Source organism: Caenorhabditis briggsae (genome assembly GCF_000004555.2).
Source record: "Caenorhabditis briggsae complete genome, chrX, whole genome shotgun sequence".
NCBI lineage: Eukaryota > Metazoa > Nematoda > Chromadorea > Rhabditida > Rhabditidae > Caenorhabditis > Caenorhabditis briggsae.
The window spans coordinates 11996943-12014621 of NC_013491.2; the positions used below are offsets into that span (position 1 = coordinate 11996943).

Genomic DNA, 17679 nt, shown 5'->3' on the forward strand with positions numbered 1-17679 from the left:
ACTTCTGTTTGCTCTTCATGTTTTCGGAATGCCATCAAAAATGAAATCTCGAATACCAACTCATATGATCACTGTGATATTTTTCTATTGGAATCCTCTGAAACTTTTCGGTGTTGTAAATTTGTTCCGGGTGTTTGGTATTGCTATTAAAAGCGTTTTTATGCATGACTATTTATTTTGATACAAAAATTGGATTTACAAGAAACGTTTCAAGAATTAAGAGCATCCACAGCAGGCGTGGACTCCGTTCCAGTAGGCTTGAGTTCCGCCGTTGTGGCATCCGCGTGGTCCTCCGTTGTGGTTACGGGCCATGATCTAAAAATGTCAAAGATTGTGTTTTTTTATTATTTGAACAAAAATACAACGAAAAGTTATTATGTGCTTAAAACTACGTATTATCGTAGCCTTTTTTGATTTTCGATCCGTTTTTTTTGTCTTAAATTGCTTTATGCATATATACACAAAAAAAATAATAGTCGAACGTGACACGGCGTTTGTAATTGGCAAAGGAGTCAAACCGTTTTGTAGTCCACTCTTTCTTGCTGCTTTCGTCAGAGTCGTTTCGAAAAGCTAGGTGGACATGTGAATTTTTAAGTAGCTAAATGTTATATACCCACTTGTATCCCATGGAACGTTTTACGTCAGTTGGGCTTTGTACAAGTTAAATTTGACCTTTTCAACTTATTCTCATAAAATGTCACTTGGTCAGTTGACATTTACTGGTCAAAATGGGTTCTAAGAAATTTGGTTTTTCGTTCCTCTCTTTTTTTTTCATTCCTTGAACTCCCAAAAAATGCCACCGATTTTGATTCTGCCATTTTTCAGTTTTAATGTTAGGTTAGAAAAAATGAGACATGTTCTTAGTCTATCATTTCAAATTAAATAGACCAGGAAATTTTGATTTCTTAGATTCTTAAACTACATTTTTCGAAGAAAATACATGTCAGAAAAAGAGGCGTTACTGATCATATCACAATTGAATGTTGCCTAACTTTTTCTGACCCCATCACTTTGTATGGTGCTTCTTTGATACCGTGATTAATTCAAAAATCAGAAAATGGCTGGGCAACCTCCGCTGAACAACTAGACACACCCGCCCCTCAAAACTTCGGATTGTATCCTCGAAATACAAAATTCGCTACTAGAAACAACAACGTTTTTTTGCGTAGGCGAGAATCTTTACCTGGCAGGCTCCCATTCCGAGTCCGTTGCACTGGCTCTTGTAACGGTTGTAGTAGTTCTGAAAAAAAATTTTTGATTTTTAGAGTAGAATGTTCTGAATTTCCATGATTGGCGTTTTTGTTCAAAACCAACTTGATTCGAAGAATAGAAAAGCTTCTAACGCTTTAGCGTATTCTGTCATAATCTTGGTTTTTAGGTATCCATAACAATAAGTACTTTTTGTTGGTCTCTATTTCATTCTCGCAATGCAAATCTATTAATAATGTTTTGCCTCAAGCCAGAATGTGCATGTTTACGTTGGGATAGGTTATTTTTGTGATTTCCTTCAGATCATTGTCTCAAAAATTGTTTTTCTTATCACGGAGATGTGTGTATTCAGTTCCTATTAAAAAATTGGGAATTCTAGGCTATGACGTGATAGACAATTAGCGCTTAGATGATGCCACCACACCCTCACAATTTGCAAAATTTTCTCTATCCCAGGTGGGCGCGAAAGAAAAAACACGTAATCCATGGGCTAAATTAGGAGTCAAGTTCGCCAGCATTTCTCATTTCCTAGAGTGATCTACCAGATGACGGGATCCTCTTGAGGATCAACCATTAGGTATATGCTTTAAATAGGCGACATTCTATCCGGAATTTGGAGATTTTACGGATTCAAGCTGCTCCTCCTACTCGGATCAGCTGTGAAAGCAGAATTTCGTGACTTTTGCAAACCAGCTTGCTTTATATTTGGGTACATACCTCGACGCAAGTGGTTGAGCAGCTGAGATCGTCAGCGCATCTCTTCCAGGCGGCTTCAGTAGATTCTCCAGACTTCTTTCCTGGCTGTCCGCAGTCCTCGTAGTATCCGATCTTGATCTTAAATCAAAAAATATGTTTTTTTCTGCTTTTCGGCGCTGATCGTATGCACCCCGTTTTCTAAGATCATTTTCAATATAACCGGGTTCAACTTTTTGCTTTTTTTGCTTTACTTCTTCCGAGTTCTGACACCGGCTGTCTGCTCCAAGGAAGTATTTAAATTTCAGTGACCACTTTTTTTTCAATGTCAGTTTTTCTGTTGTTTTTTGTTTTTTTATTGCTAGCCTACTTTGTGGTCCTCAATCCGGTGTTAACCTTCTCAATGTTCTCTTCTTATCTTCACGAGCTAGCTCACGCAACATTAAACAAAATCAATTCTGTGCTCTTTATCATTCCAAATACCGCGTGTCTTCCAATATTTACATTGTGATGAATATGGCTATGTATAGCCAAACTATACTAATTGTCAATTTTCGATCTGCAGCTCAAAAGCAAAAAATGTTTAAGAGGCAATCTACCGTATTAAAATTTAGTTCAATGCATAATTTTGGTGATATCCGGAAACTTTCAAACTATCGAACATCTTCCTAATTTATTTTTGACAAATCTCATATTTCGCGATGTTATTGTTTCCTCTTTTGAATGTCAAAGCGATCAACAAACCACCGAACACCTAATAAGGTTTCGTTTTCAATGAACAACTTTTCGAGAAACCAAAACTTACGTTCTCATTCCCACTTGTCACATTTTTCCTACTTTTCCTCTTTTAATTCTGTATGGTTTACCTGGTAGTATCCGCAGGAGAGAGATCCAACGTCCATGTGGCATCCAATTGGCTTACATTGAGACTCTCTCATGCAGATGCAGTGAAGGCAATCAGCGGAGACGTACGCGATAGCTGAAAAAGTACCGTATTCTCGTGATGTTGGTTTTTTAGAATTTCTTTGTATTTTCAATATCAAGAATCATGATTCAACATCCCAATTTTCTATTGTTCCAAAACAAAAGAAAAACATAGAATTTACTTATTGCTAAGCTCAATTATAATAAGCCAGAACTAACAGCTGATTAGATCCCGTGGTTAAAGTCAAAAAATGATATGAGCTGATTCGTCGCACTTTTATTCGGTTAGCCTCTCCCCCCTCTAATGATATCCAGCAAACACAACAACATAAACAAAACCAGTAAACATATTAGCTAAAATGTGGAAGGTGACTAGATTAATCATTGGTTTTCCTCTTTTCCGGGTCCAGCTAATATCCGTGGATTTTTCTCTTTTTTTTCAATTTGCTTCTCCGAACATGTTATCTTTGAGATGAACTTAAGTGTTAACATAGCAAATTGAATGTGCATCAGTGTTCAGGCTGATCAGAAAGGCTACACCACAACTCAAAACTAAAAGTCAAGCAAAAAAGTAACATAAAACTAAGTTACCACCTTCCAATCTAATTACTAGCAGAAACTAGTAATTTTATAGAAAAAAATCAAACAATCCATTTATCTTGAGCTACTGACTTGGTTTTTTCTCGTTTAGAAATACCTTTACTGAAAATATAAATTAAATTAAGTTGACTTACCGACGGAGAGAAGGAGAAGAGACTTGACAAACATATCGGCAGATGGACAAGCTGTCTTGTATTATCTGTTTCAGAACTGTCTTTTTATACCGTTTTCCACGTGCCTCTGCCCACTTTTCCCTTATCATTGATTCCGGTAATTCCTACGTAAGCACCGCCAATGATTGTACTAAAGACCATAAAAGGCGGAGCCGAATAGATACCTGATCAGAGAGCGAAAGAGCAGTCAATTTTATTAGGTACTGTTGATAGAAACGGGAAAAAGGAAAGTTCTAGAACACATTCTTCGAATTTTTCAATGAAAGGGAGACACCAAGTCAGAAAGATTGTGATTATTGCCGCAACTTTTCAATAGTTGGGGATTAGGATGGATGTTTTTGGTTAATCCGATAATCTAATCTTCGAGGTCAAAAAGAACGCTCAATATACACTTGATTATTGGGGGTGTGCTCAAAAGAACAAGGAAATGCTCAGAAATAGCCGGCTGGATTTGGATTAAACTTCTTTCCTTCCAATCTCATCTTTTGTTCTTCCCCGATGAGTCTTCAGTTGTGTCGTAGTAGTAGAATGGTGTTTTTTTTCTAATAACAAACGTAAAGCTCTAATTTTTTGAACCCTTTTTTTCAGTTCCCCGCAAACATCGCGAACGTGTGTTTGTTGCTGAAAATGAGCAAAAATGTGTTTTTTGTTATTTTTTTAAACACAAACATTCTTCGAACCCATTATCTCTCCTCAGCAGGTAGTAAGTAGTAAGCGTAGTATTTGGTGTTTATATATGCGGAAGATTGGCATAAATTATTTGCAAACTTGTCATGTGAAACTGATAAACTCACTAGTAAAATCACTCATCCCTATCCCTTTCGATTAAAAGGGCAATGTGAGTACTACCTTTGAAAATTGAACATCAAATAATCAAAAATCTGAAGAAATTGTGTTTTTTTTTCGAAGGTTCTTGAATGCGAAATTTTGAAAAAGGACCATAAAACAGTCAAACCGTATTTATTGGAATCAAATCCCTTTTTGTTGGCGTGTATGTTTTCTGACGTAGCGAAATAACAACTATTTAATTTATGTCCTGTCACCCACTGGTAGAAACTTAACAATAATAGAAATATAAACAGATCCAGACGCTGACGACGTAGCCCGGATTTACCTCCAAACAGAGATATTCCAAGTTTACCCACTACCCCCCGCTTTTATTCCCTATTGTTCTTCCATTAGTGCAGTCTGTTGTGTCATATTTTCATTCATTACGGCCAAGTTTCGACGTCATCGAGATGTGAAAAAAGAAAGCATATTAATTGATATATCCATGACTAAAAACGCATCAACTGGTCATCTTCGCAATTATCCTCCCGCCCGTCTATGTATATGAACTTAGGAAACTCTTGCTTTCGGTACATTTGAGTTCAGTCATTTTCGGATTTTCTCTCTATCTTCAAGATTTTAAATTAATACTATATTCTTGGCAAGCTGCAAAACTTGACCATTGCTATCTGTGTGATGCTTTTCGATTCTTCACTCCTCTTATCATTTTTCTTTCGTTATATGATTGTCTATAAGTAGTGTGCTCGGTATGGTTTTGGGCCGTTAAGACTATTCGGAAACGAATTAAAAGTTGCGTTTATGCGATAAATGGGAGTGAAATTGTTCTGAATTCGGTGTAACTCCACTTTTGTAGAACTTGTAGCAGAGTGGTTTTTTCCTGGAAGAATTGCTATTCAGGGCCAATGTCCGCTCCGTGCAAGCCATTCTGATAAGTATTCCGAGGCAGAAACTCCTCTATAGTGCTTCGGTAAAATCACAAAATCGTACGAAATCGAAACAAGCATGTGACACTCATACTGTCTATTTCAAAATTCTAAAATGAAATCACAGATCATACGTATCGTACTTCCGATCGTCTAAAATGTTAGTTGATTCATTGATACCAAATTTAGAACATTAAAGCATTGCAGAATTTACAAAACAGGATGTTTCCAAATTAAAACTCAAGTAACAAAGGTTAACCTTCATGACTGTAAACCCATAGCAAACATGTTTAACTATGTTTAACAATTCTTTCCGCTAGTAGTATCCCCAATTGGATCTACTTGATATGCATAATTCGAAGCGTAGAAACATGGAAATACACGACCAGGAAGAAGAATGGAGATCGCTGACCCTTGGACTTACAAATTGTTAACGAAGAATACTGATCACGGAGGAAGCGAGTACTTCTCGTTCGAGTTGAGGGTTTTCTTAAAATTGGAAACAAATTTGAAATTGATGCTTATCTGGGTATGATCACTATTTTCATATCTTTGAAAATTAGTCCTCTCGTGATTTCTAAAAATTGGTGTAAAATCTTCTTCGGAGTGTTGTAACAGAAGATCCTGATGTCTCGCCAATATATTTCTCTCGTTTTCGTTTGCGATTTGAGATTTACGATTCATTTCTGATTGACTTTAAGCTTTTTATAATACCGTAATCTTTTAAGCTTGTTTTCACCGCCGTAATGAATTTTTCACGCAGAAATTTTCGGATTCGATGTTTTCACACCAGACTATATTTTCTGACACCTTCTTCGTTCTGTCTGTTGATTCTGCCCAGGAACTAAAGTTCCGTATGAAACTTTTGGCACCTGATGTGCAGTAGGCAAAAAGGTGAAAGACGTGATGATGTGCGTGAATGACACGTGTTTTTTACTACTACATTAGTTTACGTTTTTAAGAGAAGCTAATGACAAAAAAAGCCGCGATGCAAGAAAAAAATAATGAAAACAAAACTGAATGACCTAATTGAATGAGAAGAAGTGACGACGTATCTTTGGGCCGTATGTTGACCACAAGAATTGTCAGAATCGGACACCACAGATGTCAAATCACGTCAGAGCGATGCTGTTATAGTGCGCTATGATTGTCAAAGCCCAGGTTGACAATGTCAACCAGTGCACATTTTTTTTGGTCGAGACATCCTAGACTATTTTTTTGCATTAAATTGAACACGTGTACCAAATAGAGCTGCGGATCAAATGAAATGATTAAATTTGTTCTAGATTAGATTTAGATGATGTCTATGGAGTTTGTTTCCATTTTTTGTCAATCGGAAACAAACACAGTTTCCCGGTACTCACCTTGAACCCAAAAGTCATATGTCGAAAGGAATTGACTCATCACAGTTAACAAGCATTAGAAAACATCCGGTATACGGATGCATGTACTTGTATGTATCCGGACCTCTCCCTCTCCCCCGGTTTTCCTCGTTCCATCCTTCCGTCTAATTTTCACATTTGAAATGCACTCTTTCTCAAGTTTTTTGCTCTTCTTACCAGCACATAATTGGATTGGAAAGAGATTCTTATGCGATTAGACTTTTCATCTTTATGGTTGCAACCTTTTTCGAAAAGCTTCTTGCCTGGTCTCTAATCTTTCCTCTGCTGATTTTCATTTCCGCTATCAAGGGGAAAAAGATGAATGAAAAAAAAACATGAAAAAGAGGGAGGTGGAAAGTAAATGAACGTGAAAATTTGAAAAAAAAATAATCTGCAGGTAATTAAGCTACTCTTTTTTAAAAGAAATTTCTCTAAATGAAACTTGATCTCATCTACTTCAATCTATTCTATATTTTACCTACAGTCGGAAATTGTGATTGTCAGCTTTTGTGTTACGTGTAGATGTATTGTCAACAGCGTTGTGTACGACATTGAGCTGAAATAAAAAAAATATTGGATAACGTGATAACACTTCTGCCGTACCCAAATATCTCTCGTCACTTCAATCAAGCTCAATTCCCGAAAGACTATTTTTTAGGAACCGGGAGACAGAGAGAAATGATATATGTATATTTTACACCCCCAACTCCGCCATCCGGTTCGAATTGGAAATTAGTAGTAATTTGAACAGCAGAGACCTCCAACGCTTATCGACGTCACATCCTTGTTTATCATTGTACCGAGTAATCTGCATTTTGTCAAACTTTCCCTCTTCCAGACTTTCTTGTCACCCCATATTGCTCCCCGGTTCATGTCTTATTCACTGATCTAAATTTGACATTTACGTAGAACATTTTGATATCCTCTCGGGTTTCTTAGAATATTACTCCTACTCTATTTCCGACGTAGTAAAATGACAAAAGCAAAACCATTTCTGGGATTCCTAATCCTCCTATACGGAAACAATGAAACCCACTTTTTGCATATACAACACAAAACGAGAGGTGTAATAGGGTGTTTAAAAATAACATGAAACCCTTGGAACAATGATTTTGCAATTCGTTCCCAGTAACTTGAAGTCATTAAAAATGATGAGAGTTTTTTATTACGTTGCTCTTTGATGAAACCAAAGAAACGAGTAAAAATAATTTCCCTTTTTTCCAAGGAGACATCAAAAGTACGTCACAAATCGCTCCCTGACCCACTCAATTCATGTTTTGACGATTAATCGCGCCCCGTTTTTCAGAGAAAATGAGTTGTGGAATTGGAAACGAGTAGTGATTTACGGGATAGAAGGTTAAACCCATTGCACGCTCTGGGTAAAAAACACGAAAGTAAACTGGGGAAAAATTAATGAGATTCGATGAGCTCTCGAACTGACTTCCACCCTCAATCCCACCTACACCGCGAGAAAGATGCATTTTCGCCCCTATTTTTACTTCTGATGCAATCGTTGGGGGGACCTCTTTGAATATTCAACGAGACACCTAAAAAAGTGCAACATTGCGAACCAGATTCCGGGTTGGCTAGGTTGGAGTCACTATTAGAACTTGGATGACAAACAAAACCGTTGAACAGTTATTCTAGAACCCCACTCTTTGAATAATAAGCTTAGATTCACTGAGACCAACATTACAGAAATAGAACCAAAAGATAGCATTTATCTAACCGGAGAATCTTAAGCTTCAATTAGAGAGTCTCGGTTCAGTCATGTCAAAACAGTGGCATCAAAATTGGTTTTTCCAAAGATCCACTTCCTATAAAAACATCTTCGAAACATGTTTCCTCAAACCTCTTGAAGACGTCATCAAGTCAAAAAGACTTGATTTCAGTTCAACATATACTTCTATGTAGTTCGAAGAAATTTTAGCACCACTCAATTCATCGTTAATTTTTTGAGAGGACTCTTCACATTCTTCTCCTTTTTCTTCACTTTTTTCCAGACGCCTTTCTCTACTCCTCTTCCTCTTCTAGCCTGTTTTCGCTATTGTTTCCGTGAGCCCTTCTCACCCATATCTTTAGACTCTCATTCATTCTCAAAAAAAAGGGGCGGCGCTTGGGATTCTAGATTTATAAACATGCTACCGCTCCCGCGATAAGTTTTTTTGTTTGGCTGAAACTGAATTCCAGAAGACCTAATATGTTCATTTCCTTCTCTCATTAATTCTTCTATTTTTCGACCTTTCTTCCTGGTTTTTGGCTTTTCCACATTATACCGTAGCACTTGCTTGTAAACACATAAATCCCTTCTCGTGCCCGAAAATGTATAGCCTTGAACTTCTCTGGCCTACAAGATGCAGCTGTAAAATCTTTGTTCGACCGAATTTCGATAGTAGCATCTTTCAGTTTTCGAAATTTTTTACTATTACTACTACTACGATTGAAACCTTTCAAATCCCAAGATTAAAATCGAAAAGCACATGGAAGAGTGTCAGAAAAAGAAACGTGGATTAAAAACTCGCAAGTCCTTTTGTACTTCTGCGAATCACAACAAACAAAAATCACACATGATATTACTACGACGTGTTGTTTCAACAAACAGATTAAAATATAGGAGATTTTCTCATTGTACTAATTCCGAAATTGCTACAACTTCATTCCTTGTGATCAAAAGCCGTGTGGATAGATGTTCCCTGATCTTATGGTATTTTGTTGTTTCCCTCATTTCTTGTCATGAGCTACAGTAGTACTCTTTCATTATTCTTGCAAAAGCATCGACCAAAGAGGAATCTTCATGGACCAACCCAATAAGAGTGTCTAAATTCGCTGGATTGTGCTGATCAGTTTTTGCCAATTAGGCATATCAGCCATTCAACCCCATCTCGCCTCCTTACTACAATCTCCTATCTTCATCTTTATTTTTTTTTCCGCTCTACTACTTTATAGGTAACTTCAAAGTGAGGTGATTTATTTTTTTTCTCCTGCACACACAAATTTTGATCGGAGGCGGCGTCCAAAAATTTTGGAGGCGTTCAAATAAATAAAAAATCTAGATCCTGGATTGAGAATACTGATCCCGAAACACCTAAATTTCTGATAATCCTGGTTACATCAGTAGTAGAGAATAAGTTGGAATTTTTAGACTTTCTTTGAAGTCACATACCACACCTCCCGTTTTGTGTCCGCTCTCCGTTTCCTGCTCCTCCTACCTTTTGAAGCCCCTCCGCCACCTCAAATCGTTACGTTGAACTACGCGTTCTTGTAATTCTGCAAATTTGCTTTAGTTTGTTAAAGAGAAGAAGCAGTTCATCAATCTCTTTCAGCCCCGCCCCGTTTCTTCTCCCACCCACTTTTTTCAAGTCATTTTCTATATGAGCTGAATCTAAATAATATTCAAGATGTATTTTAACCGAAACATACTCTTAAATTAGATTACATTCGAAAGAGGATGAAAACACTTCGGTTCTATGTCCTTTCTTGTTCCTGTTCATTCTTTTCTTATATATTCGTCACTTTTTTTGAAAATTGAGACCTGTTTATTTGTTCAACCTTTTCTTATATACTCGGTTCGACTTTCGGCATTCTCAAGAACATTCTGGTTCCTTGTTCTTTGTTATCCTATTTTCTTTTCTCGCATTATTCATCATACTGTAAACTCATTAATAAAACATATTTTCTATATAAAGATTCATTTTAGGATGTGCCGTTGGTTCACACTCCTTTCGCTTCAATACCTTGTTTATCTGATCTCGGCTTTCGGACAAGAGGTAAGTACAGAAAAACCCACCACCGATATTTACTTTTTCGTTTTTCTTAGTATTACCCAGATAGACGTCTTGATTAGTTTTTTGCTATCCTTGCTTATTGCCTTTTTTCTTATTGTCACATCCTTCTTATTTCAGGAAAGGAACTCATTAATACGACCCATCCATCCGAGGCGACACAAAAGAACGGAACAAGTCCGTCGGCCAGTTGTACCAAGAGCTCCTTTTGTGATGTGGAAAAGTAAGGATTAGGGATAAAATATGGATCGTGATGAACACTGAGATCTTACCAGGGTCACATTACTAGAGCTCAAACAAAACGCGACCTACTTCCTCTCTTGCAGATGATCTAAAATGCATGACAATTCTGGAACGTCCGGGAATGGCATGTCCCAAGAAAAACGTGGACGACCCACTGGAAAAAACAGTATGCATTGAACCTTACCAACTATGTGACGATATGCGAGACTGCCCGGGTGCCCATGATGAAGAACCACATTTCTGCATGTTCAAGAAGCTGGTGAGTGGAATGGCGACACATCTCATGAGATAATATACTAACTGTCCTTTTCTTTTTCAGGAAGATGCAGAATTGAGAAAGCTTGAGTCTGAAATAATCCTGATTATCCAAAACAAAGAAAAACAACGACCAGAATTCAAGGATGTCATTGTCAAAAATGATGATGCAACTGCCACAACAGTTCCAGCCACGCCTAGCACTATTCAAGAACCAATTCGGGAAGGAATCTTCCGGTCTAGCGGTCTGGGTAAAGCAGATAAGACACCTAGCTGGATGCTTAAACAAAACGCACAAGAAGATATGAACAAAACTGTGGAGGAAAGTGAGGAAGAAGAAGAAGAAGATGAGGAGGAAGAAAATGAAGAACAAGAAGAAGAGGAAGAAGCTGAAACCAAGAAAATTCAACATCCAAGAAGGAGGACGACGAGGCATCTGTTCGCGATAAGGGCGATACGTCTATAACCCCGAACAGATTTTTCTAGTCACCTTTTATCTTTTTCCTCTAGGTATCGTGTATTCAATTCTCTTCTACTGCCTACCCAATTCCCCTACCTGTTCTGAATGTTTTCTATCGGAGCCATGTCTCATGGAAACTATCCCACTGCTTGCTTTCTTGCTTCCCACATTTTCGGTTCATTTGAGTGCCCGATCATCTCATGTCACAACCCCAACCTATTACGAGTACTCATTTTTAAATTTATTTTGTTCCCACTATAACCCATCAATTTATTTTGTTCATAGTGTAAATAGAATGTAGGTGTCTACAATAGAGTTGTACTGCAATTTGTATGTATTAATATACCTAGATCTCCGTTTTTTCTCTCCTGATGATATAATATTGTCGTTCCGGGTAATCAGATATCTAAACAAGTGATCTCACTTCATATTTGGTTCTCTTCTTTCCATCTCTGTTTCTATTTTTTTTTGCTGCTACTTAATACGTGTATGCTTTTATTTTTGTGGATTACTTAGCACATAATAATGTATTCTTCAAACAAAGAATTCATACAAATTGAAATCCGTCTTTTGTCCTTAACAACGCAACACAATTCACAAGTAACGTGCACTTTAAGGTGCGTAGGTTATCAATGTAGTCTGAACAATGACGCCAAAAATTTCTGTCTATATGACATTTGCGGGGGGCATACTTTGGGATCAAGCGGGTTTATCTCAAATCCAGATTCCTGGCAACATTCTCAGGTAGGTTTTAGCGGAATTTAAGAATATTCAAGTGACATTTCTCCTTCAGTTTAATTTTTGATGCTTCTCGCTATTTCAGTTCTCAAAAACGCCATCATGTGCCACTCCATTTAATGAGTCGAATTCAAATTCTTCCGTGTTGTTTAGAATCCTATTTAGAAGGATCTAGATAGAAGTGTAGGTGTTTCATTCCCTGAAAATGACTGATCTTCGCATTTTCAACAACAAAAAATTGCTGTATCACCTTCCAAGAAACACAAACATTTGACTTTATGCACTGGGAATTATAACTTAATCCCTGAGCTGTCCATCCACCCTCTTCTCGCAATTTCTAGACCAATGCCATAAATAAAACAAAAATTAGTTGGGCATTTTTCTGATCTGCTTTTTTTCTTCCTCTTCAACTCCTTCTAACACAGATTAGCACGGAAAGTTGTTGAAAAAACATACTGGGAAGACCAAAAAGACGGGAGAAAGGTCAAGCCGGTTTCGCAGAACACTACTACCTGCTGGACATTTGACTGAATTTGGATGACATAAGCAACAGAAGAGTAACCAATATATGTGTTTTGCAGTTTTCATTTGTCCCTGGGTCACGATGTAGTTAATTTGCAATGAGTAATATGTTTGGGTGATCCACTTGAAATTATTCTCCCGGTCCGAAACCGTAGTCCGAGTGGTTCAAAGATCTTCAAAGAAGCGGGACCAACACAAAAACACAAACAAGAAAAAAAGATCATGTGCCTGTTGTATGTCTGTATATCCGGATCACTTCTATGACATATAACAAAAATCAGTTAAATGCCAGGCTTCATTTATGACGCTTCCTGTATCTCGGTATTTTCTAGATTGAAATTTGTTAGTCTAATCCATTAATGTGTGGCTGCCTACTCCTCCCTTTTTTGCGGAGGTCAAACCACAGGGAACACCTCTAAGCGAAAAAAATTTGTGAAATCAAAATTCGAATTTTCCAAATCCTTTAATTTGTTATGTTTTCATATATCTCGTATCACTACTCTTCCTGTAAGGATTCCTGTAAAATTTGATTAATTAGTGCGGGATCAGAACAAAAGCCCCAATCAGAAGAGGATCAGTTGCCCTATCCGTGTAAAATTGGTAAATAAATAGAGCAATGGTGGCCAAAGAATTATGAAGACGTCCAGATAAGTGGCGTGTTTACATTCAACGAACGCTAAAGTGCATCCAGAATTCCGATAAAGTACGTAAGCAGATTTCTGCATTAGCAGAGGGGACTTCTATCAACAAGCAAAAAGGGATACATCGTCGTCACAGGCGAATGTAGTTCGCGGACTCCGAACTTGAATTCTGACGGTTTACGTAAAAAGGCAACACGAGTAGGTACAATTGAAAGCCATGAAAAGCACGGGGTTGCACGTGTGAAGTTTCAAAAATTTTAAAATAAAATCACAATGTTTTAAGAATTGTATTTTGTCTTTTGATGTGTTTCAGAAGCTATCAAGTTAAAAATTTGGGAATGATGAGGGAAATGTATGAGACAGACAAAAAAGGGATCAGACGAAGACGAATTTAAAATTGAGTGTAGTGTGGGTGTTTGCACTATTATCCAATCAGAAACTGATGTACAATACTTTCGAAAAAGTTCTTTTTTGAGAACTTAGGGATCATTACAGTTTCGAACTGCCCTAAATGTCATTTTCATAAACTTTATAAGTTAATTAGCATTTTCAATAGTTTCCAAATGCTATCAAAAGTTCTAATTTATTAACATATACCGAAAATAATTTGTTTCAGTTCTTCTAACATCTTAGATGATGTGATTCTAAGATTAGTGCTCTTTATTAAAGAATATCAGTATAATATTTCTCAGCACATGGTATTCTGACCAACCTCTTTACTTTTAGAATATGTGATTCTGACTAACCGAATGACCGGAGCACACTTTCCACCGCCATATGTTTCTTAAATGTTCCCTTCCGGTTTCTTTCTTAAAGTGCAAGTGTTATTTTTGGATATTTGCAACATTGGGGTGGTGTCCTGTCGTCGACCGACCAACAACGTGTAGCATCTTAATCCTTATTTTCTAATCAACGACGTTGCACAACGTGGCCGGATAATAGATGAAACAATTACGTAGCAGTCCATTAGTAGCCATCGGTGCTTTTGCACCGGTCGCGATTTCCTGGGATTGTATCTAAAATTGGCTTGGCTCTTGCTGAATTAAAATATGTATTCTGGGAGACGATTTTCATGAGAGATTAGTTTAAAAAACCAAATCAGAGGAAACGTGGCGGATATGAAGCGCATTATTGGGAACAGGAATGATGATAAGAGAACATGTTCCAGATGTATTTTTCAGATGACACTTTCAATAGATATCAAACCTCCTTTCGTGATGATCTCAATGCATTCGAAACTTACATTGTAAGTGATGTGATCCGGATCCTTAATTAAAAAAAACTTTGATAACAATTTTTGCCATTATGGATATTAAACTTCAATCAAAATTAGAGAACAAAAAATTGGAAGCTTCTGCAACAATCATTCTGGAAAAAATGCTTACAACAGTAATAAAATAAAATTGCATAATGATATTTTACGCGGATACCGTAGGCTCTGTGATAGCGGACCTCTAAAATATATAAAATAGTTAATTTTGAACGAATTTTTTTACAGGAACCGAGATGAAATCGGACGAACTTGGGTTTGAAACTCAAAGTAATTTGGTGCAGTGGTGACTGAAAATGAAGTTATTTATTTGTAATTACAGAAAATCATCAGATTATCAAATAATGCTATACCTATCATTTATAATTTCAAAGAACTTTTCTGTATTTTTTCTAATAGAAGTTCATTCGAACTGTGAACTTAAAAAACAATCATTTCGATTCTTGTGAGAAATATCACAAATATGTCAATTGAAAAATCATTTATCAGAATATCACCAATATTTTGAGAGTTTACAATTTTTTCAGAGTGTTTGCGGCATAGTGTTTGCGGCATTTCCCTTACTGATGAAATGTTTATTAGTAAGGAACTTTGAAATTCAACTTTCTAATTTTTGTTGTTCTGTTTGAACTAAGTGATAGTTTTCAGTCATGTTTCCAGTTTCATAAGATAATCCATCAAAAATGTATGTTCAGAATCATCACAAGTCCCATTATTCAAAAATAGTTCGAAACACAGGAATTTCAGCTAAAGTTCAATAAAACATGTCTTTCCTTTGACTGTAAAAACTGTCTTTCTGATTTGTGATTGAACAAACTTCCAAACAAGTCCTAAAAAATTCTTCATGACGCTGCCCTTTAATTCGGAAATGTGGAAATTTGATACCGCAAGACCTCACGACATTGAGAGCGCCTACTATTATTCGATTTGACGACCTTTTTCTTACTTTGTTTGTGTGCGAAAACTGTTGAAATTGAAAAACTGAGCTGCTCAAACCGACTTTTTTAGTGCTAGACAATGAAAAAAAAACTGAAAAAACGGAAACAACGTTTTTTTTTCTTCTCGCTTGAATGAAACTTAAAAATTGAATGAGTGCCTAGTTGTGAATGTGTGCAGTATTATTGCATTCCATGTTTCAAACTTTTCTTTTTTTTTCTTCTTTTCCTTTTGTAACATACATACATTTCTTCATTGCGAAAAACGTTCTTCCCGATTGTTTTCCCATCTAATGTTTTTCCCCTATTGTTTATAAAAAAAGTATTTTCCTCCTCCTGTTTTTTTAGCATGAGAAGCCGAAATTTCAACTGGTTTCGCAATACCGAATTCAATTTTTATTTGTGAGAAGAAGATACGTAGTTACTCAATTTAGTGAAACGGGTGGTATGTCGTAAGCGACAACGGAAGAGAGCTATTTCTGTTTTTTATTATTGCATTCAAAAACCGAATTCAGTCTTTTTTAAAATAAAAATGAAACATTCATTTGTATATCAAAATATCACCTAGATTACTACACTTAAAGAAAACAAAAATCACCAGGATTGGATTAAAATTCATGTGAGCTCGATCTTTGTTATTGCCCTTTCAATTGTTTATATCAATGACGAGACTTGAAACTTTGTGAGACTAGGATCAGAAAAATGAATGCCATCATTTATTTAACATACTGGTGGATCGAATCAGAAGAACAAAACTAGAATATAGCAGAAAACTGATCCATTTAGACGGGGTGGGTTATCGAAATGTGAGACAGATTACATAATTCAAGCAACTTTTTGAGGAAATGAGAATTTGGAAATGGAGATGTGGGAGTTTCAGGGATTTCTAAAACTGGAGTTTGAAAAGAACGTCACTGTCTTATAGATATTGAGATTATAGAATTTGGAGTCCAAGTATTAAGTGGCGTTCAATTGAATTATTCACAGTTAATGGGATGATAGAAAATTTAGAATTGAATTAATTTTCTTTTTGAAGTAGGTGAAAAGCACACTTGCAATGAGCCGAGTTTTTGAAAAAGAATTTTCAGGGTTCGGTTCCACGGTCCAGTGTTGTTGTTTTTTCCCTTCTGGAGTTAAATGAGAATTTTTTTTAACTCGCAGAAATGAACTCATAAAGGGTAGTTTGTCGTAAAAAATATTTTTCACTAGCATTATTTATCAAAATTTCAGAAATCTCAGAACTATTCTAATTAGAATCCACCGGGCCGGCCTAAGATTTTTCAAGTATGATAAAAACTATAAAAGAAAACCCAAAATCTCATTTTCTCCGTTAAAGACCACTCGAGGACTAACCTCTTGCGACAACTCTTGAGAACTCTCAAGAGCTCAACTAGTGTTGATATCATAGGGAGCAAAGGGTCAAGAGACTGTTCTTCCTTTTTTTTGTGCACAAAATCGGAAAGTGAAACTATCTGTGTCTCGGCCCTCAACCACACATTTTTTGATTTCACATTTGTCTGCCTGCCATAATATTTTGAAAGGCAAACATGAAACGTTATTCTCCCTCTGTTGCCTTTTTGCGGAAAACGTTGGCAAGTGTTTGTATCTCTTCTAGACACGTTTTTCGGGTTTAGGGCCATCATTATTATTTTGGTTTTTATTCAGTGATGAATGCGGCTGGTTTTTTTGTACTCAAAATAGTTTCAATTTCAGACTGAATCTTCACTTAATACTAGAAATGAATTTGGAAAATTCCTTCTCTCGTGGAGTACCACATCAATTTGAATTGTGCGAACATTCTAACATTTTGAGTTTTGTCAAAACTGTGACTTGATTTTCTCGTATCAAATTGTGACCGAACTTGAGAATTATTAACTTGTTTAATAGCTTTTGAAATATTCGAAAAAAGCTTTGAATGAATAGTTTGTAAATAGCCGTGGTTTACCAGTTCATCATACGTTAATTTTTTAGTGTTTCTTCTTTCAAAAAACTAACTTTTTGGTTTAAATATTGAGAAATGAGTTTGAATGACTTTGAAAGGGTAATTGACACAAAAATAGGAAAAAGTATATTTGATTTTTCACAAGCTTGCCGATTGGTAATTGAGAAACCCAAATTTTGTTTTGATTTAATGCTTGAA

The 17679-nt window shown here is 36.4% G+C and overlaps 2 protein-coding genes across 2 annotated transcripts; one reads left to right on the forward strand and one right to left on the reverse strand.

Moving 5' to 3' along the window:
- Positions 1 to 216: 216 nt before the first annotated feature.
- On the reverse strand, positions 217 to 3594 carry Cbr-ilys-5 (the record flags this gene model as incomplete). Its single annotated transcript, XM_002644854.1, has 5 exons — positions 217 to 315; positions 1184 to 1240; positions 1927 to 2043; positions 2769 to 2881; positions 3561 to 3594. The coding sequence occupies 5 exons, from the start codon at positions 3592 to 3594 to the stop codon at positions 217 to 219; spliced, it is 420 nt and encodes a 139-aa protein (XP_002644900.1).
- A 6797-nt stretch (positions 3595 to 10391) lies between these two features.
- Positions 10392 to 11439, forward strand: CBG10838 (the record flags this gene model as incomplete). Its single annotated transcript, XM_002644855.1, has 4 exons — positions 10392 to 10460; positions 10596 to 10698; positions 10802 to 10977; positions 11038 to 11439. 4 exons carry the CDS (start codon positions 10392 to 10394, stop codon positions 11437 to 11439), a joined length of 750 nt encoding a protein of 249 aa, XP_002644901.1.
- Between the last annotated feature and the right edge of the window lie 6240 nt (positions 11440 to 17679).